Consider the following 11,715-nt stretch of genomic DNA (forward strand, 5'->3'; position numbering starts at 1 on the left):
AAAACAAAGTGTTGACTTAGTAAAATAAGCTCTGCACGGTGATGTAAAATATTTATTTTTGTTGTCGCATTTACACCCCCAGGTTTTGGCCGCGTCTCCGTTTCCCTGCAGGTCTGGGGAGGTACATGACACTCAGTTCTCCATTTTCCGACTTCTTAAATTTCCTGAAAAAAATAGCATAAAAAATAAAATAAAAATTTCCGGCAAAAGTGAAGCAAATAAACATTTTACATATTCACAGATAGGTTGTATCATCTGTACGAACAAATTACAATACTCGGGCTCGCGTTTCTTGTAAAGTCTCCGGTCTTCTGTTTATGTAATGCCATTTCTGTTTGTAATTATTTTATTTTAATTTTATGTCACTTTTAACAGAAGCCAGACCGGTTTTCCCTCCATGTTTTGTATACAATGCTTTCTTTCTCGATAAGATGTTCTGTCCTATCTTTTTGGTTTTTTCTTTTTAAAAGTGTTTATAGTTCCCCACGAGCAATTCTCCAATATTTCTCTCTTGCATTTTAAGGACTTGTCCCTGTCTTGCTTTATTTGTTTGTGTGAAATTTAGTTTGAAAGGAGATCAGAGAGAGCAGGAGGGGTTTGTAATAAGAGAATGACCAAGCGACCTAAAGGCTGATTATATGTCATTAACTGGAGACTTGGTGTATCCAAATTGCCAAAAAGACCTCACTCAGCCAGATCAATTACACCGAGATACGCATATAGGAATTGCGGTATGAGCTGATGCTCCCAACAAGTGTGCAGCCGGCATTTGCAGAACTCAGTCGTTGAGTTTTCAGACGAGCCCCTGTGCTGCAGCCAGCCCCGGGCAAGCGGGAGTGGGGTGCAGTGCAGCAGGTACACGGCGCGGGGGGCACCAGCGGGACGACACCGACATTTTGGGGCTTGTAGTTAGGGCCAAATTGCAGTTAATTTTCACTGCTCCAGAGGGATTTTTTTTTTTTTTAAGCCAAGCAAGGTTACCTTTGATCTATGAATGCTTCTTAAACCCCAGCCTCTTTAAATGGAGACTTTCCATGAAAAATTACAATAAAAGTGTTGATTTTGGTTAACCTAAACCCACAACGATGCCAGCCTAAACTTCTTCTTCCTCCAACGTCCGAATTTCAGATAATGGAGGACCAAATACTCATTAATAAAGTCAATTCTATTCGCGAGCTATTTCATCAGAGTCGAGCTCAAGAACATCTTAAGATGCTTTTTCCCGGGAATGCAAACAATATTATATGGAAAACCAGTATGTTTTTCTGTATACATGTACGTTTTTATACATGTATAAATATATATAGAGAGAGGAGCTATCTATGTAACAATTCCAATAAATAGAGAAACACTGCATTCACTGCGTTCTTCTGACAAAGAAAGGGTCTTATTTGGAGTTTGTAATGTTTTTCGTTTCTTTCTGTGATTCCTGTCTAGGGTCTAAATACAACTCTGGATCCTTGGTCACAAATATAAGCAATCCTCGAATAATTGCTTGCACATGCAGTAGTTAAGCGCGTAGGGTCCCGTGCTTACCGCCAATCATTGCGACTTCATTGAGACTTACGAAATGGTCAGTATCTCGTGTTTTTCTCGTCCCTGATCTTTTTTCTTTTTTTTTTCCTTTTTTTTTTTTTTTTTCCTATATACACAACGGCTGAGAGATAACCATGCCTGTAATATGTGGGCGTTCATTACCGATATTAGTAACGTAAACCAGGGTTCCTCCACCTCCAACGGCAGCAATTAATCCGGGCCTGCTGGGCCCGATCCCGCCCTCTGCCCTGGACGTTGAAATCCAGGCTGTGCGAGCGCAAGAGAGGGTGCAAGCAGGCCCATTAGGCACAACTCCTTTTCATTAACCCTCACTGACATGTTGACCTTCAAATGATATTTCTCCGTGCCTCTTTTCAAAAATCCGTTTTCTTCTGAGTTTAGGTCTTTTCGCGAACTCCTAAGTAATGGCCCAGGGATATCATGCGTTGCATCCCTGGGACACGGGCAGCTCCAGCGTCCCCAAATCCATCCGAGAACGATACCCCTCTCTAATACGTTTGGTCCCGGGTCAATGACATCATGCACTCTATAAATTAAAACGCGTCTCGGCTTTTCAAGCCGTGCACCGGGTGTTTGAGCGATGTGGTAGGCAGCCGGGAGGCAGGAGAGTGAATCGGCAGCCTGGTACTTTGGGAGCTAAGGGGAGGAGAGCCGTCGAGGGGGCTGCCCGCCTAGGGCAGCACCTCAAAAGCAAAGGACGGGGTGCCTGCCCTCGGAATGCTTCAGTGTGTCTGACTGTTTCTTTGCTTTAATGAAAACTACGAAGGGAGGTCCCGGCGCTGCTGCACGGAGCGGGGACGGGCGGGTCTGTAGTCGGTACCGGGTACCGCAGTGCTGACGCGGGGCTGCTGCTCCCTCCGCTGCCCTGTCCCGCATGGCGTCCAGTCCCCCAGGCTCGTCCTGGCGGCAGAGTACTCCCCTCAAAAGGAAGGTGCGGTAAAGAAGCAAATGAATTGAACGGGAGGTTCGCTGCCCAGGCACCGACGAGGCGCTTCTCTGTCCCCGGCCTTCTCCTCGCAGGGCCTGTCTCGGGGTGGCTGCGGCGTTCCCAACCAGCCAGCACGGGAGTCCCTAGCAGATGTGGGTTTCCGACCACCCAGCGTAGGTACCTCTTCCCTGTTTCCATGCGGTTTTCCCCGACTGATTCGGAGAAATTAGCTTAATTTGCAATTTAGCTTAATTCACATAAGACCAGGGGGGTGGGTGCACAGCTCTATTGTTCTGTTGTCCCAACTCCCATCCTACTTTTGGCCCGGAGGAGAGAAGTGACCTGGCGATAAGCGGACCGGCGGCGACTGAGCGCCGGGGCAGGGCAGCGGGTGGCCCCGTCGGCGCTGAGCGGGCGCCCTGCCCGCCACCCCCTGCCGCTGCCCCACTGCTCGGACTCCTGCCGCCCGCTCCCCGGGCGCCGCGGCGCACCCATCGGGGGGCAAGGGCAGCCCCATCCTCCCGTTCAGCCCCGGGGAGGGCTGTCGTGCTGCAGAGGCAACAAAGGCAAGGCAAACACAAAGATATAGGGCCCCACACACACACACCCGACAAAATAAAATAAATTTTAAAAAGCGGGAAGAGGAAGAGAAAACCAGCCTCGGCACAGTCGCCACCAAAACTTCTTTATTATAGCGAGCTAGGAAAGTCTTGTCTGGCAGCAGAGTTCAGATAAATTGCCGCCTAACATGCAACCATTTTGGCAGTGAAATAAAGTGACATAAGACTTGGGTTTCTTTTCTTTTTCTTTTCTTTTTCTTTTTTTTTTTTCCCCTTGGTTGGTTGGGTTTTCTCCCCATGTGATTTGTGAACCAGAAAAAGTCTTTCCAAGTCAGTAAATGGAAGATCGGCAAGATGCTAATGCTTTTTAGCGGACTGTGAGCATAGTATTGGGAAAGGTACTTTGTGCTGAAGCGGCTTTCAACGCGTGTATCAAACAGAAAAGGCTGCAACCCATGATCCACCACCCTGAGTAGTGAAAAGCTGAGGGAAGACACAAGAGTTAAATTTGCTCTAAAACTCGATTTGTAAAACTCATAAACAACTGATGGGATAGGATAGGAGGAAAATATAAGATCCTGCTGGGTGCTTTATCTAGGGACCCTCTTTCTCCAAAGCTAATTAAGCAATAATGATGCTAGCTTTGGAGACCGGTGTTCTGATCGATATCTTCTGTATATTTTATTACTTTTTCTCTGTCTCGTGTTTTCCGTTTCCTTCATCATGGGAGATGTTATCGGAGTGACCATAGTGGCCTGCCACAGAGACTGCCACAGTTGGAGTCCAGCCTGCAGTATATTGGAAAGCTCCTACACAGAGTGCAAAGAAACACAACCCCATTTGCAAGCCAATATAACTTTCCGGCCTTGACAATGTCCGCTTCTTCTTCGCATCAAGAAAATACTGCAGTAAAATAAAACTGGAGAACTGCTGCAGGATCTGGGTGGATTTTCAGGCTGCGCTCTGCAGACATCACATCCCGAGCTGCGGAGGCACGCTGCCTGACTGCTCCGGGACTCTGCCTGCATAGTCTGCCCAGGTCCTTCCTTACATTTAAAAATCCGCATTGCAGACACGTTACTTCCTTAGGATAATACAATATATACACATGTGCGTGTGCATATATAAATACAGATATACATCAGTCGGTTACAAGCATGTGTATGTACGTATGAGATATATGTGTGTATACATCAATTCTACATCTGGACTAGTTTTTCACTTTCGTACTCAGTTTACACCCAGACACTCACGCATATGTGTATATGCTTATAAAATGTACGCCTGCGTGTCTGTGCTCCGTGCACGTCTCCTCACCGTGCAGGTCCAGCTCTGCACACCCCGTCCACGCGAAACACGGGGACGGCACCCCGCTTCGCCTTTGGTATTTCCCCGACGAAGCCAGCTCCCCGGTACTGCAGCAGGCTGCTCTTTGGCGGCCTTGTCCACGGAGGCTGCCCACTCCCTGCAGGGCATTTCCTGCCGAGAGCCCTCACACTCACCCGCAAAGTCCCCCGGCCCCAACAAGCCCCTGTGTCCCAGCGGCACCCCTGAGGGCCAGCCCGTCGGCAGCCCCTCTTCGCGCTGAGACCGCCCGGGCTCAGTTTGCCTCCTCTACCTGGGCACTGAGTTGATTTTCTCTTTCTTCCCAACACCCAGCGCTTCCCCCCGCGGTTTTCCCCACCGCCACTGCAGTGGTGCCGCAGAGCACACTAAGTTGCTGCAGAAATTGGACCTGCAGCTCTTGCTGCCTCCTTCCGCAGACTTCTCCATCTCTATCTTTCTCTTTCTTTAATTTATGACTTCTCGGGTCCTGTTGACACAGTTTTCCACACTGCCTATATTGTAGAATTGCATTGCAAATATACGCCAAAGCAGCCTAGACGTCAGCCAGCACAGCTAAGGGTGGATATTTGGTATTTCGCAGCTATTTTGTAATACTCGGTTCCATTTGAAGATGGCAACAATTCGCTTCGACTCCTGGTTATCCATGAGTTCCAGTTTGAGATCCATTTTTCTTTTTTAATGTCTTTCAAGCTTACCGAAGTAAAGCAACCGAATAGCTAAGAGACATTTCATCGTGGCCTGGCTGTTAAACAAACATTTAACTACTCCCTTTCGATAACTAAACCTGTTTTCTACAGATGCTGGTCTTTTTTTACTGCAGAAGCAGGAAAGCGGCTAAATATTTAAAATTTTTTTTAGTAAAAGCTAGAAAATTAGCTCGGAACATGCTGTAAAAAATACTCGGTTACTTACCGATCATACCAGTTAAAGAGGCATGAAACCGATTTCAGGCGCGTAAGTCACTCGGGTGAACACTGGTGGAGGTGCATAGGCGCAGGCAGCAAGCTGGAAAAGAATCGGTTAAAGTCAGGCTCATTGTTAGTGTCTCAAAGCAATTCTTTCAGGAAGAAAATACCGTCCCTGGCCAAACACCGAGCGCTCCGCTCCCTCGGTCACTCAGCAGCCGCGCAGACGGAGCCAGCCCGTGCTAACCCGGGTCGCATGTCGGGTGACAGGCGAGGCAGAGTAGCTTCGCCCTCTCCTCACGGGAACTAACAACCTCTCTGTATATATTAACCAGCAATATAAGTATAAGCCGGAGCGTTGCTGGGGCATGCCTGTCACAACCGGGCACCGATGGAGTGCGCTCTCCGAAGCCGGTTTTATTTGTTCCTCTACCGGACCGGCACAAAGCACTTTGCCAAAGCAACCTCAGAGCCTATTAAGCTCTCACATAGATTTTTGCCAAGGAATTTCTTGGATACATACTGTACCTGGTTTGAGATTATCCGATATTTAAGTTTTAATCAGTTTGTGGGGGGGTTGTTATTGCTTTTTTAAATATCTTTTTAATGCAGATTTTACTGTAAGGCATCTGCTAAACACTTGCATTAACCTCTGCTTCCATGATAATTTCCCCCCCTTGTTTTAATTACATTAGGGATGCGGAGGGGCAGCCAATCCTAAAAGAGGAGCTCGGCAATTAGCAGAGCGAACATCAAAAAGTTTTATTGCGGAGGGCGGCGGGCCCCGCCTCCGCCACGGCCATTGGCGGTCGCCGCTTCTGACGACATATATTAACCCGAGCGGCCCTAAACATGTAGCTGTACATGGAGATCGGGCCGGGGAGCCCTGCCAGTGCCCCGCGCCGAGTCCCTTCGCCGCCGCGCCTGGCAGAGCGGTGCGGATGCCCCAGAGGAGCGCCGGGGCGCTGACCCCCGCGGCGGGCAGAGCAGGGATGCGAGTGCCCGCCAGGCACTGACGGCCCCGCCGCCGCGCAGGGCAGAGGGGAGCGCCGCCCGCCCGCCCGCCCCGAACCGGGGGCGCATGGAGGGGGGCCGCGTGTAAGTACCACCCGGCCGGGCCGCGACGGACTTGGCGAGAGCAGAGGGAAGCAAGAGGCGAGGAAGATCCCGGGCTAGGAAGCCAAACCATTTTGTTTTGGTCGACCTATCTCCATAGTTTTTTTTTTTAATTATTATTATTATTATTATTTTTCTGTGCGCGCTTCCTCGAAGACCCGGCTCTGGGCAAGGAGGAGAAGGAGGTGGAGGCACAACGCATGAGCGGCGGCGGCGGCGCCCGGGGAGGGGGGATCGCTCGGGCACCCGCGGGGACTTTGCAGCAGCGCCCTATGGAGAGGCAGAGGGCAGCGGGACAGTGCTGAGGGGTGAGCGGCGGGCAACATCTCCCGCCGCTGCGGCGGGGGGTGGGGGGCGGGCGGGGAGGGGAAACCTTTGTTTTGGGGCCCGGGGGGGGGCGGGGTGGGGTGCTCTAGGGAGCGGGGATGAGTCTAGTGGGCGGCTTCCCCCACCACCCGGTGGTGCACCATGAGGGTTACCCTTTCGCTGCCGCCGCCGCTGCCGCTGCCGCCGCCGCCACACGCTGCGGCCACGAGGAGAACCCCTACTTCCACGGCTGGCTCATCAGCAGCCATCCGGAGATGTCCCCCCCCGACTACAGCATGGCTCTGTCCTACAGTCCCGAGTACGCCAACGGGGCGCCGGGCATGGACCACTCCCATTACGGGGGGGTGCCGCCCGGGAACGGCCCGCCAGGGCTCGGGGGGCCTCGGCCGGTGAAACGCAGGGGCACGGCGAACCGCAAGGAGCGGCGCAGGACTCAGAGCATCAACAGCGCCTTCGCGGAGCTGAGGGAGTGCATCCCCAACGTGCCCGCCGACACTAAGCTCTCCAAGATCAAAACCCTCCGTCTGGCCACCAGCTACATCGCCTACCTCATGGACCTGCTGGCGAAGGACGACCAGAACGGGGAGGCGGAGGCCTTCAAGGCAGAAATCAAGAAGACAGACGTGAAGGAAGAGAAGAGGAAGAAAGAGCTGGTCAGTGCTCCGGAACGGGACGGGGCGGGATGGGTCAGGGGAGGCGCGGAGAGGAGGCTGCTCGGCTGCCCACCGGCACCCTATCCCGGGGCTCCCGGTGCCTGGCTGAGCAGAGTGGCCAGGGGATGTCCATAGGGGACACCTCGGTCCCACTCGTCCCTGGCCGTACCTGCGGGCCAAAAGTGGGACAGCGCCCAGCCGCGGGCAGCCGTCGACGTCCGGATCCGAAATGGCGCCTGAGAGCAGCCGCGTGGAAAACGTTGCCACATTAGGGCCCCCCGGGAACGTTACTTCCCGGGCTGCTGCTTGTCCCGGATCCCAAACCGTGATGCCGCAGGAGATAAGCCTCCGTTCTCTTTAAATAAAAATCTGGAGGCATGATTACGTGCTAAGCCAGCCTGGCTTTAAACCGTCGGCAAGTACGAGGTTCGCAGCAATAGGCGTTCCTGCCTTTGCGCTCGGAGCTTCAACTTTTTTGATTTTTTACGGGAGAGTCGACCTAGGCAGCCCGATTTCGTGTAGGCCCTAAGGCACACTTGCGTGTGATTGATTCCCGCAGATTTGGGGTGGTCGCGGATCCGATGTTTTGCCTCGGTACGTGCCGGTGCCTATCTTCTCCCCGCAGTCAGGGAGGGGGTATGCTTTAGCAGGGACCTTATCGTAATCCCCATCTCCTCGTGGACAACTGGCGCCGCTCAGCCTCCAGTCCGCTTTACCGTGCTCCAGGCGTGGAGAGCACGGGGATGGCGCGGAGCGGGGATCGGCCTCCGCTGGGAACACGGGCGGCCAAGCACTACGAAGGGCCGCTCCCACGGGCGGTGGTTTCTCCCGAGGCGAGACCCCGGGTGGAGGGGGCACGGCTATGTCCGCTGCAGCTCGCAGGCCTCGACAGCAGCTCAGGTCTCCTCGTAGTATTCGATCTCGAGGCAGGGTAGATGCGACCTAGAAAGGGGAGGAATATATCTAACCTTTTTTTTCTCTGCTCTCCCCCTCCTGTTTCTCTCTCTCCCCCTCGCATCCTGTCTCCCCAGAACGAAATCTTGAAAAGCACAGTTAGCAGCAACGATAAGAAAACCAAAGGGAGGACTGGCTGGCCGCAGCATGTCTGGGCTCTGGAGCTCAAGCAGTGAGCACGGCAGGACTGGAGGAGCCGTCCTCTTAGTCTCGGTAGTGAGCTCTTCTCTGAGGACTCTTTGTATTTGGAATCGTCCAGTTTATTTATGTGCAATTTCTCCCCCAACCCCCCCACCTCCAAAATGTGGATATTTGAAGGAGAGGGAAAAAGCATTCCATATACGAAGAGGAAACTCCAGCTTGGTAAGGGATAATGTCTCTAAATGTTTCGTGAATGTTATTTGCTCTGTATAAAACACACGGGGAAACCAGAACCATAGAAAAGGAAAAAAAATCCCTCCCTGGCATTAGTGTGTATGTGAAGTGTATCTTTAATACTTGGCCTTTTGGATATAAATATTCATGGGATTATAAAGCTATATTTCAACAGAAGCAGTTGCACCAATGTTTCGATTGACTCGGTATTTAGTGTTGTAATTTTGTTGTGGTCGTTCGGTATTTGAAGATGTTTTCAACAGTTATTGGTTATGTGCACTTCCGTCCGTAAGGGAAAAAGTGGAATCTAATTAATATTGAAGGTGTAAACGTTGTAAGTACTCAATAAACCACTGTGTGTGTTTTTTACAAAACAAAAGGGAAAAAAAAGAAAAAGAAAAGAAAAAAAAAAAAAAGAAAATCCAAATCTTTTTATGTTTTATACCTCAAAATGTTTTGAATAACAGCGCTGTTTATGGCTTTTTTTTTTCATAATATTTAAAATATTCGGAAGTAAACTAAATTATAAAGATGGCTCCTAAGTTTATTTTTAAACAAATGACTGAGTGAAAGGAGGGGTAGAGGGAGGGATCTCGCAGCCCCGTGAGTGTTGAACAGAAACCGGCAGTTCAGCTGAGTAGGAATTCCTTGTGGTGGTGTTCTCCATGCAGGAGACCTACTGTGAACGGGAAATGGACAAGGGTGCAAACCCCGGGCGGGTCAGGAATAGCAGAGATGCGCGGTTTTCTTGCCGCCGGAGCCCCGGCGGCGGCGGTGCCAGGCGCGGGCCCGGAGCGGGGGCGGACCGCGGGGGCGGCTTCCCGGAGAGGGGCCGGAGGCAGGTGAGAGAGGCCGGCGGGCTTTTCTCGGAGTGATTATGTAGCAGGTAATTTTACGTCAAGGAATAAAGAGCGAACAAGGCTAGGGATTTGCGGGGGCGTAGCGGGGGGAGGAGGTGGTGGTGTTGTAGGGAATATGTGAGATTTACAATGAGCTACGGTGAACTTAATATTAACTTTGTGGTTCCTAAAACTCTCCTGGGTTGCACGTTTCCAGTATGCTACAGAGAGTATAGGGGGTTTTAACCTTTTTTATCTAACTAACTGAAAACTGCAGCAGCCGGTGCTCTGGCTCTACTTAGTAGGTTCTCTGCTTTCTCAACGGGATCTCTCTTCCTTTATATCTCTCGCCCTGTCTATAGACTCCTTTACGAGGGTCCCGTTCCCAGGCCTGCAAGTTTGCTGCTCCCCGGTACCAGGGCGAGCTGCAGACATTCAGAGCTGGGAAATGCATGGCTTGCTTCTGTATCATAGGCAGGCAAGCGAAAAATTAAAAGGTTTTCACATAAGGAAGCTGCTCTAGGTATTTTTGTCCACTCCCGGTTAAGCGACAAGTTTTCCACCTTTTCCATAATGAAATTCGGGCTCGTATTTTAAACTCATACTTAAGTCATCTCGATTTAAACCAAGTTGGCTTTCTCTTCAGGTCCAAGGCTTCATACCTTCCTGCCTTCCCGTGCCGCCGCGCCTAAGGAAGTGGTTCCCGACGAGACCCGGCGTAAGCGTAGGTAGATTTGCAATTGCCCATAAAAAGATAAGGGAGCCCCTGCGCCGTTTAGTCGCCCCTGTTGACAATGGGGAGGTTGCGGGGTTACAACAACCGGACAAAAGTGATGTGCCCTCCCTCCCGTCGGGTCAGGCAGCTCCGCTCTGCTCTTCGGCTTGGATCTATGTTTACAGGCACTTGCCTCTGTTTATAACACTTGGAGAGAAGAATCTCCCCCCTTGTTTGCTTTTACTTGCCTATTAGTTGTCCAGCTGATGAACTGGAGCTTCTCGCACTCCCCACTCTCTGCTCAAACAATTATTATTTTTTTTTTCTTTATAGCAATACACAAAAGAATGAAAGGGGAGAGGGGTGGCTTCGAACGCTGCGGTGCAGCACGTTCCGGGCAGCCTCTCTGCAGATGCTATGTCTTCCCTTCACCGAGTCACCAGGCTGCAGTTCCCCCGGGGGATGCGCGGTGGGGCCAGGGGCTGGCGAGCGGCTCCGATATGCAGTCTTCGAATCGCCTGTCCCATATTTCCCCATCAATAATTTTCCATTTTTGAAAGTTCAGATTATCAGAACCGTGAGCTCCTCTGGATCCACTACGGACTACCTCTTTTAATTGCTCACTAACGAGAATGTTGCTATTTTCTCAGGAGCAGCAATTCCCGCAGCTAAATCACAAGAGCCCTAGACAGGCCGGAGCCGACAAAAATGTAGGGTTTGACGTTAAAAGCTAAATGGGGAAGCAGAAGGTAAATTGATGGTAGACGGGGATGTCAGTGCCCTGGCCTCAGCTCTTCGCCGGCGGAGCCGAGGCCTGATAACAGTGCAGCGCTGAGCCCCACTCCCTGCCCGCACCCGGGGGCATCACCGTCCCGCCGACTTGTCCGGTAATTCCTCGGGGCCAAAACATTTTTTGGAGCTTTTACCGAGGTGAAAGGCACGTAGGAGGAGGGATGGTAGCCTTTCCCACTCTGCAACATTTCTGTACGGGTGCGGGGAGGGACAGGGGAGGGCAGGGGGCCGATGGAGAGTGGCTGAAGCCCTGTCACTGCACACAGACTCATGGATCCGTGAACGGCCTCGTTTCGTGGCTTAGGGAGCGGGATCCTCTGCTCAGTCTCAAGCAACACGGCATTTTATTTTTTTTCTTGCCCTTGAAGAGGAGCAGCGACAAAACTCCTTCGGGTGACATCCCTCTACCCGTGCCCTCCCAAGGAGCGACTTTTCGCTTCCCCTGGGGTGCGGGCCCGGCTGCATGCCTGAAACAGAGCGGTCGCCTCCTCGCAAGGAGGTAAGGACCTCCCTAGCGGCTGCGTGAGGCCCAGGGGACCCTGAGGGTGTTCGATTTGGGCAGACAGAAGTATGGGTTTTTAGAGCTCATCTCTGTTTTCGGAAGCATATGTCACAGCAAGGGTCAGGCCCTGTACCCCGCTACTGGC

General features: G+C 51.7%; 1 protein-coding gene and 1 long non-coding RNA gene across 3 annotated transcripts; one reads left to right on the forward strand and one right to left on the reverse strand.

Moving 5' to 3' along the window:
• Positions 1-44: 44 nt before the first annotated feature.
• LOC114059001 lies at positions 45-7,391 on the reverse strand. 2 transcript variants are annotated; one of them, XR_003571560.1, is made up of 3 exons: positions 7,289-7,391; positions 5,305-5,397; positions 45-164 (listed from the first exon to the last, which is right to left on the reverse strand). It is a non-coding gene; the product is annotated as an uncharacterized LOC114059001 (long non-coding RNA). The 2 variants fall into 2 exon arrangements; XR_003571561.1 differs by lacking the exon at positions 7,289-7,391 and adding an exon at positions 5,826-6,014.
• Positions 6,828-9,129, forward strand: HAND2 (heart and neural crest derivatives expressed 2). Its single transcript, XM_027886947.1, has 2 exons — positions 6,828-7,393; positions 8,425-9,129. Exons 1-2 carry the CDS (start codon positions 6,839-6,841, stop codon positions 8,521-8,523), a joined length of 654 nt encoding a protein of 217 aa, XP_027742748.1. The 5' UTR covers positions 6,828-6,838; the 3' UTR covers positions 8,524-9,129.
• Positions 9,130-11,715: the final 2,586 nt, after the last annotated feature.

The sequence above is a fragment of the Empidonax traillii genome, unplaced genomic scaffold (genome assembly GCF_003031625.1).
Source record: "Empidonax traillii isolate 1590-97213 ecotype Southwest subspecies unplaced genomic scaffold, ASM303162v1 scaffold198:size1128796, whole genome shotgun sequence".
Taxonomy (NCBI): domain Eukaryota; kingdom Metazoa; phylum Chordata; class Aves; order Passeriformes; family Tyrannidae; genus Empidonax; species Empidonax traillii.

What these genes read in the sequence shown, in the direction of transcription:
- HAND2 (XM_027886947.1), top strand. Translation starts at nt 6,839, where the DNA reads ATGAGTCTAGTGGGCGGCTTCCCCCACCACCCGGTGGTGCACCATGAG. An exon ending in AGAAGAGGAAGAAAGAGCTG is followed by an intron (nt 7,394 to 8,424) that starts GTCAGTGCTCCG and finishes CTGTCTCCCCAG; the next exon opens with AACGAAATCTTGAAAAGCAC.